The 22,472-nt window shown below is 40.5% G+C and overlaps 2 protein-coding genes across 2 annotated transcripts in view; both read right to left on the bottom strand.

Annotated features, from left to right (window-relative positions):
* LOC311109875 (titin-like) overlaps positions 1–20,856 on the bottom strand; it is a 41,973-nt gene extending 21,117 nt beyond the window's left edge. Inside the window, exons 1-9 of the mRNA XM_084152889.1 lie at positions 20,372–20,856; positions 6,586–6,870; positions 6,164–6,433; positions 4,654–4,935; positions 4,217–4,486; positions 2,707–2,988; positions 2,268–2,537; positions 758–1,039; positions 523–594 (exon numbers count right to left, since the gene is read on the bottom strand). Of these exons, the coding sequence (XP_084009015.1) occupies positions 523–594; positions 758–1,039; positions 2,268–2,537; positions 2,707–2,988; positions 4,217–4,486; positions 4,654–4,935; positions 6,164–6,433; positions 6,586–6,870; positions 20,372–20,438 (2,080 nt within the window). The 5' untranslated portion in view covers positions 20,439–20,856. The remainder of the gene's footprint in view (positions 1–522; positions 595–757; positions 1,040–2,267; positions 2,538–2,706; positions 2,989–4,216; positions 4,487–4,653; positions 4,936–6,163; positions 6,434–6,585; positions 6,871–20,371) is intronic.
* The window catches only part of LOC311109878 (uncharacterized protein), a 75,724-nt gene that overhangs the window by 27,086 nt on the left and 26,166 nt on the right, over positions 1–22,472 (bottom strand). The window lies entirely within an intron of this gene.

Below are 22,472 nucleotides of genomic sequence, written 5' to 3'. Positions count from 1 at the left end.
TTTTAGTTCGTCTCGAAGAGGGGAATGTAGTGTATTAAGATTATGACGTTGTTAATGTTTTTAAGTGGAACCGGAGAGGATGTTTATTTTAGTGTCAGAGGGAATGGTTTTAGTGTGACACCCCGGATAGGACAGAGAAGTCTGTGTGTTGTAGACAGGGGATTGGACAGTAGAGGGAGCCACCCATATCTTGGGAAGATTATATATACTGGGTAAAAAACGACGAAGAGGTTAGAGCGGCCATTGCAATCTGGGACGCCGTTCTCCGGGTGATCTTGACACCTGTAACCTCATGCTGAAATCTTGTGATATGAATAAAACTCATGATCAAAGGTTCAGTATGAGCGGACTCCTTTGTTTATCAGCAATAATTGCCAGCATTGACCCGATACTACAACTTGTAACCATTGGTTGGTTTGCCAGTGTCGCTCTTAAAGACATTCATCTGTTTATCTAAGACCTCCCACTCCCCCTCTCCCACTTTCCAGCTGTAGGTGATGGGTTCAGCATCAGTGGTGTCACCTTCACAGGTCAGAGTGCAGGAGGTTTTGTCTGGGGTACAGGATGAAGTGATTGTGGGTTTCGGGACTGCTTCTGTAAATAGAGGAAAGAAACAGGAATAATTTGGGAAAATGCTTGTGAGGGACTGAATAACCTGCTGTTTCGTGCACGACCACGCGCACACATACACACATGTACATACACACAGATGTATGCACACACACACACACACACACACACACACAGAAACACTTACTGATAACAGACAGTTTATATGTCTTGTCAAGCAGTTTGCAGTTGAACTCCACAGAATAAACTCCACTGTCTGTTTTCGTCAATCCACTGATTCTCAGCTCTCCAGTAGTCTGGTCCAGGGTTGTGCGGCCATTGAAGGGAGCATAGATTTCCATAGCAAAATCCTTGACCCACTCTGCCACCTTGTTCTTCCCATGCTTCCATATGATGCCTGTAATGGGGCCAGGCACTGTGGACTTGTCTGGCTTCAACACGAGCTCACCTCCCACTTTATGATAAAGATCTGGAACAGCAGACATTTCATACATGTAAAAGAGTATCAATGTATCCAGGGTAACACATTATGGTTAGGGTATGAATATGTGGTCCTAACCTTATTGGCATTGAAAGTGACATTATTATGAACCTTTACTTTTTATGTCATGAATTCTGCTTGCTGGGCGTACCTGGCCTATCTAGTCTGCCCATTTTGCCAGTATTTGCCCCCTCACCACCACCACTGGAGCGGAAATGTATCTACGCTACACCATAGATGAAAATCTTTGTCTACACCCTGCCTCTGAGGCTGTCCACTATTATATCACCAGCTAGGTTTCCATCCAATTTGCGACTGATTTTCATGTGAATATTCAAAAATCTGCATAAAACAATATGCACATTTTCCCACCAGAGATATGTTTCCATTAAACTGAGTTTTTGTGGATAAAAGGCTGTATGATGACGTAGTGAAAATACAAATTATGCCATTAAATTCCCATGTACCGAATAAAAAATACAAGTTTAATTGGGTTTCCATCGCATTTTACACTCTACTGATGGTTTGTCCAAATCTTTTGCGTTATATAGACTGTTGTGTTATATAGACTGTTATCTACATAACTGTTATCTACAGCTAAGGTATCTACATTATGAGATTATTATGGATAAGAGCGAAATTATTTGTATTTATCAAATTGCAACAAAGCATCGATCATCATGTCACCAGAATAAGAACGTCAATATTTATTGGAAAGGAGCATCAAACTCATAACCTTGCACATTCACCACCCTGTGAAGTTCATCATCATTTGTTTAATCTGTAGCCTAATAAACTGCATGCTATCCCGAGTCGTAGTAGGAGGACCACACAACATGTCATCGCGTGACCAAGTTTATTTCCATATGATGGTTATTATAACCATAAAAGCGCATAAAAGCGCAATTAAAGATCCCACCTTGTCTAGCGTATTTTGTTTTGTCGACATTTGGAAAGTTTACCGAAAAATGTTGCTTCACACACACACGTAAACACACATGTACACACACATACACACGTACACACACACATAAACACTTACTGATAACATAATATATATGTCCGCTAAAGCAGTTTGTTTGCTGTTGAACTCCACATAATAAACCTCACTGATTGTTTTCAACATAGTGCAGCATTCAAAATGTCCTACAACACTGGCAGTGTTACTGACATATCAATACATAAGACAGTAGCACACTTATGAGTGTCCACTCACCTGGGCCAAACACCTGTCCAACTGGCTCACTGGCTTCCCCTTCCCCAGCAGAGTTCTTCAGCTTGCAGAAGTACTTGTAACTGTTGGTTGATTTGCCTGTATCGCTTTTAGAAACAACCAGATGTTTTCCTATGACCTCCCACGCCCCCTCTCCCACTTTCCAGCTGTAGGTGACGGGTTCAGCATCAGTGGTGTCACCTTCACAGGTCAGAGTGCAGGAGGTTTTGTCTGGGTTACAGGATGAAGTGATTGTGGGTTTGGGGACTTCCTCTGTAAATAGAGGAAAGAAACAGGAATAATTTGGGAAAATGCTTGTGAGGGACTGAATAACCTGCTGTTTCGTGCACGACCACGCGCACACATACACACATGTACATACACACAGATGTATGCACACACACACACACACACACACACACACACACACATAAACACTTACTGATAACAGACAGTTTATATGTCTTGTCAAGCAGTTTGCAGTTGAACTCCACAGAATAAACTCCACTGTCTGTTTTCGTCAATCCACTGATTCTCAGCTCTCCAGTAGTCTGGTCCAGGGTTGTGCGGCCATTGAAGGGAGCATAGATTTCCATAGCAAAATCCTTGACCCACTCTGCCACCTTGTTCTTCCCATGCTTCCATATGATGCCTGTAATGGGGCCAGGCACTGTGGACTTGTCTGGCTTCAACACGAGCTCACCTCCCACTTTATGATAAAGATCTGGAACAGCAGACATTTCATACATGTAAAAGAGTATCAATGTATCCAGGGTAACACATTATGGTTAGGGTATGAATATGTGGTCCTAACCTTATTGGCATTGAAAGTGACATTATTATGAACCTTTACTTTTTATGTCAAGAATTCTGCTTGCTGGGCGTACCTGGCCTATCTAGTCTGCCCATTTTGCCAGTATTTGCCCCCTCACCACCACCACTGGAGCGGAAATGTATCTACGCTACACCATAGATGAAAATCTTTGTCTACACCCTGCCTCTGAGGCTGTCCACTATTATATCACCAGCTAGGTTTCCATCCAATTTGCGACTGATTTTCATGTGAATATTCAAAAATCTGCATAAAACAATATGCACATTTTCCCACCAGAGATATGTTTCCATTAAACTGAGTTTTTGTGGATAAAAGGCTGTATGATGACGTAGTGAAAATACAAATTATGCCATTAAATTCCCATGTACCGAATAAAAAATACAAGTTTAATTGGGTTTCCATCGCATTTTACACTCTACTGATGGTTTGTCCAAATCTTTTGCGTTATATAGACTGTTGTGTTATATAGACTGTTATCTACATAACTGTTATCTACAGCTAAGGTATCTACATTATGAGATTATTATGGATAAGAGCGAAATTATTTGTATTTATCAAATTGCAACAAAGCATCGATCATCATGTCACCAGAATAAGAACGTCAATATTTATTGGAAAGGAGCATCAAACTCATAACCTTGCACATTCACCACCCTGTGAAGTTCATCATCATTTGTTTAATCTGTAGCCTAATAAACTGCATGCTATCCCGAGTCGTAGTAGGAGGACCACACAACATGTCATCGCGTGACCAAGTTTATTTCCATATGATGGTTATTATAACCATAAAAGCGCATAAAAGCGCAATTAAAGATCCCACCTTGTCTAGCGTATTTTGTTTTGTCGACATTTGGAAAGTTTACCGAAAAATGTTGCTTCACACACACACGTAAACACACATGTACACACACATACACACGTACACACACACATAAACACTTACTGATAACATAATATATATGTCCGCTAAAGCAGTTTGTTTGCTGTTGAACTCCACATAATAAACCTCACTGATTGTTTTCAACATAGTGCAGCATTCAAAATGTCCTACAACACTGGCAGTGTTACTGACATATCAATACATAAGACAGTAGCACACTTATGAGTGTCCACTCACCTGGGCCAAACACCTGTCCAACTGGCTCACTGGCTTCCCCTTCCCCAGCAGAGTTCTTCAGCTTGCAGAAGTACTTGTAACTGTTGGTTGATTTGCCTGTATCGCTTTTAGAAACAACCAGATGTTTTCCTATGACCTCCCACGCCCCCTCTCCCACTTTCCAGCTGTAGGTGACGGGTTCAGCATCAGTGGTGTCACCTTCACAGGTCAGAGTGCAGGAGGTTTTGTCTGGGTTACAGGATGAAGTGATTGTGGGTTTGGGGACTTCCTCTGTAAATAGAGGAAAGAAACAGGAATAATTTGGGAAAATGCTTGTGAGGGACTGAATAACCTGCTGTTTCGTGCACGACCACGCGCACACATACACACATGTACATACACACAGATGTATGCACACACACACACACACACACACACACACACACAGAAACACTTACTGATAACAGACAGTTTATATGTCTTGTCAAGCAGTTTGCAGTTGAACTCCACAGAATAAACTCCACTGTCTGTTTTCGTCAATCCACTGATTCTCAGCTCTCCAGTAGTCTGGTCCAGGGTTGTGCGGCCATTGAAGGGAGCATAGATTTCCATAGCAAAATCCTTGACCCACTCTGCCACCTTGTTCTTCCCATGCTTCCATATGATGCCTGTAATGGGGCCAGGCACTGTGGACTTGTCTGGCTTCAACACGAGCTCACCTCCCACTTTATGATAAAGATCTGGAACAGCAGACATTTCATACATGTAAAAGAGTATCAATGTATCCAGGGTAACACATTATGGTTAGGGTATGAATATGTGGTCCTAACCTTATTGGCATTGAAAGTGACATTATTATGAACCTTTACTTTTTATGTCAAGAATTCTGCTTGCTGGGCGTACCTGGCCTATCTAGTCTGCCCATTTTGCCAGTATTTGCCCCCTCACCACCACCACTGGAGCGGAAATGTATCTACGCTACACCATAGATGAAAATCTTTGTCTACACCCTGCCTCTGAGGCTGTCCACTATTATATCACCAGCTAGGTTTCCATCCAATTTGCGACTGATTTTCATGTGAATATTCAAAAATCTGCATAAAACAATATGCACATTTTCCCACCAGAGATATGTTTCCATTAAACTGAGTTTTTGTGGATAAAAGGCTGTATGATGACGTAGTGAAAATACAAATTATGCCATTAAATTCCCATGTACCGAATAAAAAATACAAGTTTAATTGGGTTTCCATCGCATTTTACACTCTACTGATGGTTTGTCCAAATCTTTTGCGTTATATAGACTGTTGTGTTATATAGACTGTTATCTACATAACTGTTATCTACAGCTAAGGTATCTACATTATGAGATTATTATGGATAAGAGCGAAATTATTTGTATTTATCAAATTGCAACAAAGCATCGATCATCATGTCACCAGAATAAGAACGTCAATATTTATTGGAAAGGAGCATCAAACTCATAACCTTGCACATTCACCACCCTGTGAAGTTCATCATCATTTGTTTAATCTGTAGCCTAATAAACTGCATGCTATCCCGAGTCGTAGTAGGAGGACCACACAACATGTCATCGCGTGACCAAGTTTATTTCCATATGATGGTTATTATAACCATAAAAGCGCATAAAAGCGCAATTAAAGATCCCACCTTGTCTAGCGTATTTTGTTTTGTCGACATTTGGAAAGTTTACCGAAAAATGTTGCTTCACACACACACGTAAACACACATGTACACACACATACACACGTACACACACACATAAACACTTACTGATAACATAATGTATATGTCCGCTAAAGCAGTTTGTTTGCTGTTGAACTCCACATAATAAACCTCACTGATTGTTTTCAACATAGTGCAGCATTCAAAATGTCCTACAACACTGGCAGTGTTACTGACATATCAATACATAAGACAGTAGCACACTTATGAGTGTCCACTCACCTGGGCCAAACACCTGTCCAACTGGCTCACTGGCTTCCCCTTCCCCAGCAGAGTTCTTCAGCTTGCAGAAGTACTTGTAACTGTTGGTTGATTTGCCTGTATCGCTTTTAGAAACAACCAGATGTTTTCCTATGACCTCCCACGCCCCCTCTCCCACTTTCCAGCTGTAGGTGACGGGTTCAGCATCAGTGGTGTCACCTTCACAGGTCAGAGTGCAGGAGGTTTTGTCTGGGTTACAGGATGAAGTGATTGTGGGTTTGGGGACTTCCTCTGTAAATAGAGGAAAGAAAAAGGAATAATTTGGGAAAATGTTTGTGAGGCACTGAATAACCTGCTGTTTCTACAAGACCACACACACACATACACACATGTATATATACACACACACACACACACACACAGAGAGCGAGAGAAACACTTACTGATAACAGATAGTTTATATGTCTTGTCAAGCTGTTTGTCGTTGAACTCCACAGAATAAATTCCACTGTCTGTTTTCGTCAATCCTCTGATTCTCAGCTCTCCAGTAGTCAGGTTCAGGGATGTGCGCTCTTTGAAGGCACCATAGATTTCCAGATCACCAAAATCCTTGTCCCACTCTGCCACCTTGTTCTTCCCATGCTTCCATAGGATGCTTGTGATGGGGCCAGGCTCTGTGGACTTGTCTGGCTTCAACAAGACCTCACCTCCCACTTTATGATAAAGATCTGGAAAAGCAGACATTTCATACATGTAAAAGAGTATCAATGTATCCAGGGTAACACATTATGGTTAGGGTATGAATATGTGGTCCTAACCTTATTGGCATTGAAAGTGACATTATTATGAACCTTTACTTTTTATGTCAAGAATTCTGCTTGCTGGGCGTACCTGGCCTATCTAGTCTGCCCATTTTGCCAGTATTTGCCCCCTCACCACCACCACTGGAGCGGAAATGTATCTACGCTACACCATAGATGAAAATCTTTGGGTACACCCTGCCTCTGAGGCTGTCCACTATTATATCACCAGCTAGGTTTCCATCCAATTTGTGACATATTTTCATGTGAATATTCAAAAATCTGCATTAAAACAATCTGCACATTTTCCCACCAGAGATATGTTTCCATTAAACTGAGTTTTTGCGGATAAAAGGCTGTATGATGACGTAGTGAAAATACAAATTATGCCATTAAATTCCCATGTACCGAATAAAAAATACAAGTTTAATTGGGTTTCCATCGCATTTTACACTCTACTGATGGTTTGTCCAAATCTTTTGCGTTATATAGACTGTTGTGTTATATAGACTGTTATCTACATAACTGTTATCTACAGCTAAGGTATCTACATTATGAGATTATTATGGATAAGAGCGAAATTATTTGTATTTATCAAATTGCAACAAAGCATCGATCATCATGTCACCAGAATAAGAACGTCAATATTTATTGGAAAGGAGCATCAAACTCATAACCTTGTACATTCACCACCCTGTGAAGTTCATCATCATGTGTTTATTCTGTAGCCTAATAAACTGCATGCTATCCCGAGTCGTAGTAGGAGGACCACACAACATGTCATCGCGTGACCAAGTTTATTTCCATATGATGGTTATTATAACCATATTTGCGCATAAAAGCGCAATTAATTTTACCGACACAAAAAGATCCCACCTTTTGTTTTGTCGACAGTTGGAAAGTTTACCGAAAAATGTTGTTTCACACACACATGTAAACACACATGTACACACACACACACGTACACACACACACAGAAACACTTACTGATAACATAATATATATGTCTGCTAAAGCAGTGATATATAGACTGTTGTGTTATATAGACTGTTTTGGTATATAGACTGTTTTGTTATATAGATGTTATATAGACTGTTGTGTTATATAGACTGTTGTGTTATATAGACTTTTGTGTTATATAGACTGTTGTGTTATATAGACTGTTGTGTTATATAGACTGTTGTGTTATATAGACTGTTGTGTTATATAGACTGTTGTGTTATATAGACTGTTGTGTTATATAGACTGTTGTGTTATATTGACTGTGTTATATAGACTGCTGTGTTATATAGATGTTGTATAGACTGTTGCGCTATATAGACTGTTGTGTCATATACACCACCGTTCAAAAATTTGGGGTCACTTAGAAATGTCCTTGATTTCGAAAGAAAAGCAATTTTTTCTTCCATTAAAGCAACATGAAATTTATCAGAAATACAGTGTAGTAATTGTTAATGTTGTAAATGGCTATTGTAGATGGAAATGACTGATTTTTAATTGAATATCTACATAGGTGTACAGAGGCCCATTATCAGCAACCATCAGTCCTGTGTTCCAATGGCATGTTGTGTTTAACTAATCCAAGTTTATCATTTTAAAAGGCTAATTGATCATTAGAAAACCCTTTTGCAATTATGTTAGCACAGCTGAAAACTGTTGTGCTGATTAAAGAAGCAATAAAACTGGCCTTCTTGAGACTAGTTAAGTATCTGGAGCATCAGCAATTGTGGGTTCGATTACAGGCTCAAAATGGCCAGAAACAAAGAACTTTCTTCTGAAACTCGTCAGTCTATTCTTGTTTTGAGAAATGAAGGCTATTCCATGCGAGAAATTGCCAAGAATCTGAAGATCTCGTACAACGCTGTGTACTACTCCCTTCACAGAACAGTGCAAACTGGCTCTAACCAGAATAGAAAGAGGAGTGGGAGGCCCCGGTGCACAACTGAGCAAGAGAACAAATACATTAGAGTGTCTAGTTTGAGAAACAGACGCCTCACAGGTCCTCAACTGGCAGCTTCATTAAATAGTACACGCAAAACACCAGTCTCAACGTCAACAGTGAAGAGGTGACTCCGGGTTGCTGACCTAGGCAGAGTTGCAAAGAAAAAGCTATATCTCAGACTGGCCAATAAAAAGAAAATATTAAGATGGGCAAAAGAACACAGACACTGGACAGAGGAAGATTGGAAAGAAAGTGTTATGGACAGACGGATTGAAGTTTGAGGTGTTCGGATCACAAAGAGGAACATTTGAGAGACGCAGACCAAATGAAAAGATGCTGGAGGAGTGCTTGATGCCATCTGTCAAGCATGGTGGAGGCAATATGATGGTCTGGGGGTGCTTTGGTGGTGGTAAAGTGGGAGATTTGTACAGGGTAAAATGGATCTTGAAGAAGGAAGGCTATCACTCCATTTTGCAACGCCATGCCATACCCTGTGGATGGCGCTTGATTGGAGCCAATTTCCTCCTACAACAGGATAATGACCCAAAGCACAGCTCCAAACTATGAAATAACTTTTTAGGGAAGAAGCAGTCAGCTGGTATTCTGTCTATAGTGGAGTGGAGAGCACAGTCACCGGATCTCATCCCTATTGAGCTGTTGTGGGAGCAGCTTGACCGTATGGTACGTAAGAAGTGCCCATCAAGCCAATCCAACTTGTGGGAGGTGCTTCAGGAAGCATGGGGTGAAATCTCTTCAGATTACCTCAACAAATTGACAACTAGAATGCCAAAGGTCTGCAAGGCTGTAATTGCTGCAAATGGAGGATTCTTTGACGAAAGCAATGTTTGAAGGACACAATTATTATTTTGTATTAAAAATCATTATTTCTAACCTTGTCAATGACTACATTTCCTATGCATTTTGCTGTCCTATTCAAACTCATTTCATGTATGTTTTCATGGAAAACAAGGACATTTCTAAGTGACCCCAAACTTTTGAACGGTAGTGTAGACTGTTGTGTTATATAGACTGTTGTGATATATAGACTGTTGTGTTATACAGACTGTTGTGATATATAGACTGTTGTGTTATACAGACTGTTGTGATATATAGACTGTTGTGTTATATAGACTGTTGTGTTATATAGACTTTGTTATATAGACTGTTGGGTTATATAGAATGTTGTGTTATTGTTATAATGACTTTTGATACAAGATTCTTAATGTTGGTAAACTCCTAAGCTGCATGTAGGAGAGAGGACAACGACACGTCATGGGTTATAGAGGTCACTGGTGAGGGACAGAAGGTATGCGTGCCAAGATAGATTGGGGGCCACTTGTGATAATCTTAGAAGGTGTACGTGAGGGAATGGTACGGGGATACTATTGTGGTAGATGAGTGACAGATAATATATATCAAGATGTAGATCGGGAGAGCATTATATAAACTGAGAGATTTTGTATGGAATTCATTCAGATGGCAGGAGGCTACGTCCGTACCGCCTGTCATTGAATCCATTATTGTAACCATTAAATGATGTCTGTATTAACTCTCCATCTGTGTCCCATATTCTCTTGCATCATGAACTTCTCAATACCAGAAACTCATCATAATAGTTATATAGACTGTTGTGTTATATAGACTGTTGTGTTATATAGACTGTTGTGCTATATAGACTGTTGTGTTATATTGACTGTTGTGTTATATAGACTGTTGTGTTATATAGACTGTTGTGATATATAGACTGTTGTGATATATAGACTGTTGTGTTATATAGACTGTTTTATATAGACTGTTGTGTTATATAGACTGTTTTATATAGACTGTTGTGTTATATAGACTGTTGTGTTATATAGACTGTTGTGATATATAGACTGTTGTGATATATAGACTGTTTTGTATAGACTGTTGTGTTATATAGACTGTTGTGTTATATAGACTGTGTTACATAGACTGTTGTGTTATATAGACTGTGTTATATAGACTGTTGTGATATATAGACTGTTGTGATATATAGACTGTTGTGATATATAGACTGTTTTATATAGACTGTTGTGTTATATAGACTGTTGTGTTATATAGACTGTGTTACATAGACTGTTGTGTTATATAGACTGCTGTGTTATATAGCAAATCTGCCCACTCTGGTCTTGGCACATGCGCTCTAGCCAACAGCTTGCAGCTACATTGTGGGTAAATTATCTACATTATGAGATTATTATCGATATTATTTGTCATTTGTATTTGTATTTTTATTTGATATTATCATGTCACCGGAATAAGACGGTCAATATTTATTGGAAAGGAGCATCAAATTTATCACCTTACACTTTCACCACCCTGTGAAGTTCATCATAATTTATTTAATCTGTAGCCTAATAAACGGCATGCTTTCCCGAGTCGTAGTGTGAGGACCACACAACATATCATCGCGTGACTCCAAATGTACTTCGATATGATGGTTATTATATCAATATTTGCCCAAAAGCAGGGCAGGCGTTATGGGCCGGGACTTAGAGGGCCTGGCCCGTCCTACCGTACCTCCTTGCCCGTCCAAATAAAATATTGAAATGTTGATCATTTATTTGACCGAGATGCGTACCGACAGAAAGACGCATCAATCTCAGACAAAGAGTCCGAGCGAGCAAAACAGCGCCCCTCTGTCTAGTTAAGTGTAGACCATGTATCTGATGCTGTCTGGACAAAAGGAGTATGGCATGTCATACTTTTTCTGGCCAGACAGCATCAGGGCTACATATAGCAAATCAGAGGGGCACTGTTTCTCTCGCTAGTTTCAGCAGAGAGGAAGTGGCGAAGCAAGAGGGCTCACTCTCGCCAAAATCTGTCCTGAATAAGCCCAATGCGTTTTCATGGGAAAAACATGCAGACCTAAACGTGTCGCCTGCATTCCCGCCTTTGGGACAGTGACTTGCATTGCACGGGCGGAGACATGAGTATCTCGTCATTATGTACCGATTTCTGGTTTCAGCCACTTATGAATTAGAAAGGAAAGTTGGAGGGTGCACAGTGCACTGTTCGAATGCTGGCTTCCCCTAAAGTAAATGTATGTTTAGCCAAAATTATATAATTACTCCTGTCTAAATAAAATCATTCAAAATACTATAACAGAGAGCTTGGCTAAGCGACAGAGCATCTTTAAAAAATATATCTGTGGATTGTTTCAAATCACAAGTGCATAGGCCTATGCCTATTTGGGAAGCCAGCAATTTGGGCAGTCTGCGCGGCAGTATGTCTAGCTGATTATTGAGTTGCGGCTGTCAGTGAAAAGCATCTAAAATGTGTGAAGGTAATGTGTCTTGAGTATAACTTAAAATGTTGAGACAAGAAGAAGCGGAGGGGTGTGTGGCGAAGATATGGGCATCTCTCTCCAGAATGCACTCAGCTCTCCAGAATGCACTTAGCAGTCTCCCACCAATCCTTGCCCATTGACTGTTTCATTGTGTGAATTGTTTGCTTTTTGATTGTTTACTTTTTATAAATTCCCAATTACATGCAACCAGTAGGCCTAGTAAATGTACCGTTAATCCCTCTTTGGTTACATTAATTACTGTTAATTATGTATTACAGTCATTTACCGTTCTCATTCTCGGAGTGGAAACGTTGTTTGCAAAAATTACAACCTCCTACACTTGTGAGAAACAAGTTTTGGTTTATTTCATAACCATCATTTAGGAGTTGTACATTATTTCATTGTTTTTTGCCATGTGAGTTATGAGCATGTGTGTGGTTTCTCTGTCCTGATAACGTTGAGGGAGCTTGCTTAGAACTAATCAATTGAATTCTTGCTTATTCATTGTTACATTGTGTGAATTCTTTGCCATTTTGATTGTTTAAAAAAAAGCAATACCCCAGTGCATTCGGAAAGTATTCAGACCCCTTCACTTTTTCCACATTTTGTTAGGTTACAGCCTTATTCTAAAATGGATTAAATTGTTATTTTTCCAACCTCATCAATCTACCCACAATACCCAGTAATGACAAAACAAAAACAGATTTTTAGATTCTTTTGCAAATTTATAAAAAATGAAAAACAGAAATACCTTATTTACATAAGTAGTCAGAGCTTTGCTATGAGACTCGAAATTAAGCTCAGGTGCATCCTGTTTCCATTGGTCATCCTTGAGATGTTTCTACAACTTGATTGGAGTCCACCTGTGGTCAATTCAATTGATTGGACATGATTTGGAAAGGCACACACGTCTATATAAGGTCCCACAGTTGACAGTGCATGTCAGAGCAAAAACCAAGACATGAGGTCGAAGGAATTGTCCGTAGAGCTCCGAGACAGGATTGTGTCGAGGCACAGGTCCGGGGAAGGGTGCCAAAAAATGTCTGCAGCATTGAAGGTCCCCAAGAACACAGTGGCCTCCATCATTCTTAAATGGAAGTAGTTTGGAACCACCAAAGACTCTTCCGCCCGGCCAAACTGAGCAATCGGGGGAGAAGGGCCTTGGTCAGGGAGGTGACCAAGAACTCGGTGGTCACTCTGACAGAGAATCCAGAGTTCCTCTGTGGAGATGGGAGAACCTTCCAGAAGGACAACCATCTCTGCAGAACTCCACCAATCAGGCCTTTATGGTAGAGTGGCCAGACGGAATCCACTCCTCAGTAAAAAGCACATGACAGCCCGCTTGGAATTTACCAAAAGACACCTAAAGGACTCTCAGACCATGAGAAACAAGATTCTCTGGTCTGATGAAACCAACATTGAACTATTTGGCCTGAATGCCAAGCGTCACAACTGGAGGAAACCTGGCACCATCCCAACAGTGAAGCATGGAGGTGGCAGCATGGGATTTTTTTAGGGACTGGGAGACTAGTCAGGATCGAGGGAAAGATGAATGGAGCAAAGTACAGAGAGATCCTTGACGAAAACCTGCTCCATAGCGCTCAGGACCTCAGACTGGGGCAAAGGTTCACCTTCCAACAGGACAACGACCCTAAGCACACAGCCAAGACAACGCAGGAGTTGCTTCGGGACAAGTCTCTGAATGTCCTTGAGTGGCCCAGCGAAAGCCCGGACTTGAACCTAATCAAACATCTCTGGAGAGACCTGAAAATAGTTGTGCAGCGACGCTCCCCATCCAACCTGACAGCGCTTGAGAGGATCTGCAGAGAAGAATGGAAGAAACTCCCCAAATACAGGTGTGCCAAGCTTCTAGTGTCAGACCCAAGAAGACTTGTGGCTATAATCGCTGCTAAAGGTTCTTCAACAGTTAAGGGTCTGAATACTTATGTAAATGTGATATCAGTTTTATTTTATTTTTTTATAAATTAGCAACAATATCTACTAACCTGTTGTTGCTTTGACATTCTGGGGTATTATGTGTAGATTGATGAGGATTTTGTTTTTCTTAAATCAATTTTAGAATAAGGCTATAACGTAACAAAATGTAAAAAAAGTCAAGAGGTCTGAATACTTTATGTAATGAGGAATTTATAAAAAAAAATAAACAATCAAAGGGCAAACAATTCACACAATGAAACAATGAATCGGCACAACCCTCCTCTTCTTCTTGTTGCAACATTAAACATTATACTTAAGACACATTCTCTTAACACATATTTTTGATGCTTTTCACTGACAGCCGCAACTCAATCAGCTAGACATATTGCCACGCCCACTGCCCAAATTGTGGGATTCCAAAATAGGCATAGGCAATCCACAGATATTTTCTTTTTAATAAGCTAATGATCCTCTGTGGCTAAGTCATGCTCTCTGGTGAAGTATTTTAATGATCCTCTGTGGCTAAGTCATGCTCTCTGGTGAAGTATTTTAATGATCCTCTATGGCTAAGTCATGCTCTCTGGTGAAGTATTTTAATGATCCTCTGTGGCTAAGTCATGCTCTCTGGTGAGGTATTTTAATGATCTTCTGTGGCTAAGTCATGCACTCTGGTGAAGTATTCTAATGATCCTCTATGGCTAAGTCATGCTCTCTGGTGAAGTATTTTAATGATATTCTGTGGCTAAGTCACGCTCTCTGGTGAAGTATTTTAATGATCCTCTGTGACTAAGTCATGCTCTCTGGTGAAGTATTTTAATGATCCTCTGTGGCTAAGTCATGCTCTCTGTTGAAGTATTTTAAATGTTTTTATTTAGACAGGAGTAATTATATAATTGTGGCAAAACACTCTGTTCAGTCGTGTGGTCATGTGCCATAAAGAGGGACTTAGGAAAATTACAATTGGCTCAGAACAGGGCAGCAATGCTGGCTCTTAAATGTAGACAGAAAGCTAACATTAATGATATTCATGTCAATGTCTCATGGCTCAAAGTGGAGGAGAGATTGACTTCATCACTACTTGATTTTGTAAGAAGTGTTGACAAGCTGAATGAACCGAGCTGTCTGTTTAAACTACTAAAACACAGCTTCGGACACACACGCATACCCAACAAGACATGCCACCAGAGGTCTCTTCACAATCCCCAAGTCCAGAACAGACTAAGGGAGGCACACAGTACTACATAGAGCCATGACTACATGGAACTCTATTCCACATCATGTAACTAATGCAAGCAGTAGAATCAGATATAACAAATATAAAAAAAGACACCTTATGGAACAGCGGGTACAGTGAAGAGACACACACACAGGTACAGAAACACGCATACACACACAAAAGCTAGCACACTCACTACACGCACGTACATTGTAATATTGTTGTATGGTGGTATTATACATTTTGTATTGTAGATATGTAGTGGTGTAATAATGTTGTATGATGAACTGTTTTATCTTCTGTTTTATGTGTAATGTAAGTGCCTAAATATGTTTGGACCCCAGGAAGAGTAGGGGGCATCCCTAGTAAGGGGGATCCCTAGTAAATACTTTAGGGGAAGCCAGCAGCCTATATGTTGCCCATGTATCTGATGCTGTCTGGACAGAAATAGTATGACATGCCATACTCTTTTGGTCCAGACAGAATCAGATACATTGTTTACACATACTGAGACAGAGGGGCGCTGTTTCGCTCACTCAGATTCTTTATCTGAGTTTGATGGGTCTTTCTGTCGGTGCGCGTCTCGGTCAAATAAATGATCAATATTTCAATATTTTATTTGGCTGGGCAAGAAGGTAAGGTAGAGCGGGCCAGCCCCCCTATGGCCCGCCCATATCGCCAGCCCTGCCATGATCATGCAGACCCTTCTGTAGGTTTGAGCCTTGGTTAGGCCAGGACTCAATATCCGATAACTTCCTGAAGTTCGCTCTGTGTGTAGCTAAACGGAATAAGAAGTGTGCAGTCCTTATTTCGCAACGAAACCCACATAGACGTCATTTAAAATCATTCCGACTCGGCTGCTGCGCTTCTAACTTGAAGTTGCAGCGCACATAGTGTTCATATGGCACATTATCTTACATATATACAGGGGCGCAACTTTCACTGGGGACAGGGGGACATGTCCCCCCCACATTCTGAAATTGCACTTTTGCCCCCCCCCCCCCCCCAGTTTTAGTATTGGAATGTGATACAAAATGCGTCAACAGTGTGCTTTAGGACCATGCGGACGCCTCCGAGCGGTCGGGTAGGCTGTTTGGAGTGTTTAGCCGACTGGATTTAGGACTGCGCGGACACCACAGAGCGGGCTGACAGGCTGTGAAGGCAAAGCTTCTGGTAGGCTGGCTGGACCAGCACGGGAAAGTTGAGCATGATTCAGTGTGTTCGTGTTGCGGTCTTTCACCGAGTTGTAAAAGGTAGCAGAACAGAAATTGGCTACTCTTTAGTTGACTGATATAGCTGGCAAGGTATCTGCTGTTTAACTTAATCGGAAAAAAAATGAAACTAGTGTTTATTCGCAGTGCTGAGCTAGTATTGTAACTGACATGTAATGTTAGCTAATGTTTCATCCCCTCTCGACTGAGGTGAATTAATAAGCTACGCTAGTGAGTAGCTACCACAGCCAGGTCAGCTCTAGCCTCTAGTTATCTGTCAGATAGCAATATGAGGTGGCTATTATTACTATCTAACAGCAGTTGTTTGTATGGAAATGTTTTGTAGCCTTTGTTTTCTCCTGTTTCAGAAGTAAATGAACTTGGCAAGCTTTCGCCAGTTGATGTACTGTTAGAGAGAGAGCTGGCCAAAATATGGCTTACATTAGCTATTATTTCTGCCTCAATCAAACTAGACCTGAACCAAATGATGAAACCATCGGCCAAACGATTGAAGATTGATATTCTGACGTTTTTTCATTGCAATGTGAGTTGTATTAGTCAGTATGGCAATGTGACTTTATTGATCTGTCAGTTTCCATAGCAAATCCCTACTTTCACACTGACACAGTAAGTAATAAACAGCTCTAACGTTACAGGCTTCACTGTCATGGGGCACAGTAGAGGTCTGTGCGGGACCGATTTCTTCATCCCGCACCCGCTGGATTTCTGTCCGACTCCCACCCGCTACCACAAGAACTGGTCCCAAACCCAACCGCAGTCCCGCAATGTTATTTTAGGCGTATGTGACGCAACTCATTGCCAGCCATGGTCCCAGCAATTCTCCGCCCTATAGGCAATATCAAATGCGCAAAAATAACTTAAGAAATAGGTTAAATTACCAGAGATTCTCACATGGCCCTTACATTGTATTACTGGGCTATATCAGCCAATATGCTAGATGTAGTTTGAAGTTGGAGAGACTTGCACTTTCTCTTGAGCTATTTTTATAGCCTACTGTGCCTTTTAGGAGTGGGAAGATTCCCAGCAGGGTCAGACAGCCAGGGAAGACCAGTCTATGGAGCTCAGGTGAATTTTGCAGTATATTCAGTGAATGATGCAAAGTTCCATCTTGATTTGATGGGTAGACCTACAGTAGCTACATGACAGCAGCTTAAGCTTAAAGCTACAGTCTGGGATCTGGGAATAATGGTCATTTCAATTATTGAACCATTTATTCTATTATTGGATAATATAATGTACAAATGTACACCAAGGTAATTCTTTGTCATGCCTCATTTTAGGAGGATCAGATGGTGACAGGGGTCTCAGCAGGGTCAGGCAGCCAGGGAAGACCAGTCTGTGACAGAGGTGAGGTGAATTTTTGTAGATACAACACTTTATTTCCTCTGTCCAGCAAACACTGGACAAGCCAGATGCTATTTTAAGGTAGTCTGACAAACCTCCAAAGTTGATTTCCAAACTGTATCAAGGGTTGATAGAGGCTTTTCCCAATGACACAAAACAGGAGACCTGGGAGACGCTATTGATGATGATGAATGGATACAGATATGTTAGAATGCCCAGTCATGTTCATATAATCTCAGACATAAATTCCTGCAGTTTAAGACCATCCATAGAACGTACTATATGCCAGTGAAATTGAATATCATGCACTAAGACATTGTATTATTCTGCTGGAGGTGTAAAGCACAAAAGGGGACATATTTGCATATGTTGTGGTCTTGTGAAGGCTGGCTGAATTCTGGCAAAGAGTATGTTATTAGGGACAGGACGGGGTGACCCAGCTATATTGTGTGCAAGTAGAAAGAGCTCTACAGTACTATTAGGCCTATGATATGAATTGTATGGAGGGTGTACCCTTTCTGTGTGTTAATGTGTAGGTGTATGTGTGTTTTCATTCATCCAAATCTTTCCCTTGAGCCAAAAAAAAAAAGATGGGAAGGAAGTTGTGTTGGAGAGAGAGTTGAGGTTATTGACTAGACTGGTGGGAGTCGGGCGTGTAGGCAGCTCGGGTTGTCTAGGCGGTCTGGCTGAAATTTGATATAGAGGATGTCTTAAAGACAATCAAAAGTTAAGACTGTACTTTATTTGTAAGAGTTGTTCATTTGTTAGGCTATTGGTTAAAGGTGCAACACAATATTGATTATTGAATTATCATGGATCTAGTTCAGTCTTATCAATCACTTAAACATATTTAATAATGTCTTACCTAGCTTGATGACTGTGGACATTTTTGCTTACTTTTTGTTGTTCTAAATAGACATCTAGAAGGGCCATGGGTCATATTAGATTGTGTAGAAATGCAGGAAATGTGCTTTAGATGCCCCCAACAATGGAAGGACACCCAGACCCCCTGCCAAGTTATGTCCCCCTCTGCAAATAGGGTGATTTCAAAAGTAATAGTCAATCGATCAATAATATAATAATACTCAAAGCAAAACATATATATATATTTTTTACAATATGTAAAATCTATGAGAATAGAAAGGTTCAGAACTTTTGTGAATCATCACAGCACAGTTAAAAAATATATGGCAAATAGAAATCAAAACTGGATGGTGTTCAGAGATAGATGGGAGGGGTTGAGTGGAGCTGAAGGACGGGATTAAAAACAAACAAAAGAGACTTGCTTGAATATACACTACCAGTCAAAAGTTTGGACACACCTACTCATTGAAGGGTTTTTCTTTATTTTTACTATTTTTGACATTGTAGAATAATAGTGAAGACATCAAAACTATGACAACACATATGGAATCATGTAGTAACCAAAAAAGTGTTCAACAAATCAAAATATATTTTATATTTGAGATTCTTCAAATAGCCACACTTTTCTTTGATGACAGCTTTGCACACTCTTGGCATTCTCTCAAACAGCTTCATGAGATAGTCACCTGGAATGCAATGCATTTCATTTAACCGGTGTGCCTTCTTAAAAGTTAATTTATGGAATTTATTTCCTTCTAATTGCGTTTGAGCCAATCAGTTGTGTTGTGACAAGGTAGGTGGGGGTGGGGGGTAAAGGACCAAGTCAATATTATGGCAAGAACAGCTCATATAAGCAAAGAGAAATAACAGTCCATCGTTACTTTAAGACATGAAGGTCAGTCAATACTGAATATTTCAAGAACTTTGAAAGTTTCTTCAAGTGCAGTCGCAAAAACCATCAAGGGCTATGATGAAACTGGCTCCATATTATGGTAAGAACAGCGCAAATAAGCAAAGTGAAAGAACATTCCATCGTTACTTTAAGACATGAAGGTCAGTCAATACTGAATATTTCAAGAACTTTGATAGTTTCTTCAAGTGCAGTCGCAAAAACCATCAAGCGCTATGATGAAACTGGCTCTCATGAGGACCACTACAGGAATGGAAGACCCAGAGTACCTCTGCTGCAGAGGATAAATTCATTAGAGTTACCAGCCTCAGAAATTGCAGCCCAAATAAATGCTTCACAAAGTTCAAGTAACAGACACATCTCAACATCAACTGTTCAGAGGAGACTGTGTGAATAAGGCCTTCATGGTCAAATTGCTGCAAAGAAACCTCTACTAAAGGACACCAATAAGAAGAAGAGACTTGCTTGGGCTAAGAAACACGAGCAATGGACATTAGACGAGTGGAAATTAGTCCTTTGGTCTGATGAGTCCAAATTTGAGATTTTTGGTGGGGATTATGATGTGATGTTGTAGGCTAGGCTATACAATTAGCACACAATAGCAAACAAGTAGCCTAACAAATATTAGGTATGCCAAACACTACATTTAGCTGGGCCAGTCGGTTCAACTTACCTCCATAGACCACCATTCGCGCCAGACAAAGCCAGAAGCACAATCTGATGAGCGTTAGTTTCGGCATATTTGCTAGTTAGTTAGGGTGTTTAGATAATAAGTAAAAGTAAGTTAAAATGAGATATGCTGAAACACTGTGTGGTTCACAGCCTAGCCTACTTTCTGATCTTTATTTCCTGAGGCTGTTGTAGTGTCTGAAGGTCTATTGATTTTGCTGATGTTTGCAAATGGTGTAATAGATGAACTTTACTCTGCTTTGCTGAAGCATTTGGAAAAGCATTGCTACATAGGTTTCTTGGAATAGAGGACATTTGGAGATATGTGAAGGCCAGGGATTGGTCTATCTAAAACCACCCATCTTATGTTACATAGGATATAAATACCAGGTTCTGAACAAAGGGAGGGGGAGAAACAACATATTAACAGATTGGGCCGTTGCTCTCCAGATATCTGCAGATGTCTGTAAATTGATACTGTGATCTTTGATACAATAAACCTTTATAATCAAAGTACAGTGTAAGCGGACTTCTTATCATCACAGCATAGATCAGCATCGTTGTCTTGGACACCACACTGTGAACATGAAAGTAAAATGTGGTTTAGTTCCTCCCTCTGCATGAGTCATGACCTCTTGCTGGAGAAGACAAATTATGTTCCATTTGACTTGTAAATAATGTTTAATAGCTGCAATACAATCACACTGTATACCTACAACTGGCATTAAGTTTATATGCTATAATAACAACTTTTTTCTAACCACTTCTGGAATATTCCTTGCTGTAGTCGTGCCCATACCTGGTATTTGGCTGTGTGTATAATTGGCCACAATGTACAGAATTACATATATAATTTAGAATTAATAACTATAGTTAGTCTAATTTTCCTCCTGTCCACTGAGTGTGAGGGATTTTGATTCACCAGCCTATAGCCATTGACCTATATGAGGCATGCACACAAAAACATTCACACAATTAAATGTTTTCCTCAAAACATAATACATGTTTGCCATCTTGTTCACATTATTCAAAGTTGATAAAAATGATAGTATCCTAGGCTAAACATGACAGCCCATACAGGATAACAATATGATACATAATAACCAGAAACAGATATAAAAAGAGAGATGAGTTTACTGAACAGAAACAAACCTTCCCTGTACAGAATCTAAATATTTGTCCAACAAACGATATAGTCAACAAGTGCTTTACAGCTGGTTTCTTCTGGTACAGAGGCTGTACCTGTACTGGTATCTGTTGGTCCAGAGGATTTACCTATACTTCTCTATGAAGTAAACAGAGTATCTGAACTACTCTCTATGGCTGTACATGCTGTATCTGAACTGGTGTCTACTGGTCCAGAGGATTTACCTATACTTCTCTATGAAGTAGACAGAGTATCTGAGCTATTGGGTCTCCTCAGACCTGATAGGTCAGGTGTTCCTCCCTCTCTGTCTACCTGACCACTGCTCCTCTGAGTTTCCATTGTCTTCACTACTCTTCCTTGTTCTACACCCATCTGATAGCCATGCGAGTGTCTTATAGATGGTGGTCTTGGTGCAACACGTAGTGGGGGATTGTGGGGGAATGTCGTTGTTTTAGGAGAAGTTGGGTCTTGATGTATGGGAAATCGTTATGGAGGTGTTTGTTTGGAAGAAGTTATGTTCTTTCCCTCCTCTCTCTCTGATGCTCCATCTTCATCCCTTCTCTGAGGGGTTGGTGGAGACCTCTGACCGTCAGTCTGGCTGTTGTGTGTGGTTCTGCTGGATTCCTCCTCTTGGTCCTCTGACTCTGGCTCCACCTCAGAGTTAATGTCCTCCTGTTGTCTTTACATCATTCTCCTCTCCCTCATGAGGAAAGTGACAAAGGAAATGACTCAGAGACAGTGGGAGAGAGAGACTGTTTATTTTGTCACTTTCCTCATGTAACCCCTGGTCAGCTCGGTTCCCCCACTGTTTATCCTGAACCTGTATGGAGTGTTAGATTGTGTTTCAGGCTGTATCCATTGCTGGTAAGTGACATCTGGTGGGGCTTTGGATGGGGTGAGATGAGCCCCTCCTCTATCTCTCTCTCTCCCTCCCCCTCTCCGTCTTCACATTCCTTAG

The sequence above is a fragment of the Coregonus lavaretus genome (assembly GCF_964263955.1).
Source record: "Coregonus lavaretus genome assembly, chromosome: 35".
Taxonomy (NCBI): domain Eukaryota; kingdom Metazoa; phylum Chordata; class Actinopteri; order Salmoniformes; family Salmonidae; genus Coregonus; species Coregonus lavaretus.
Note: the sequence above shows the minus strand (reverse complement) of the source record. Positions and strands in the feature narration are given on the sequence as shown.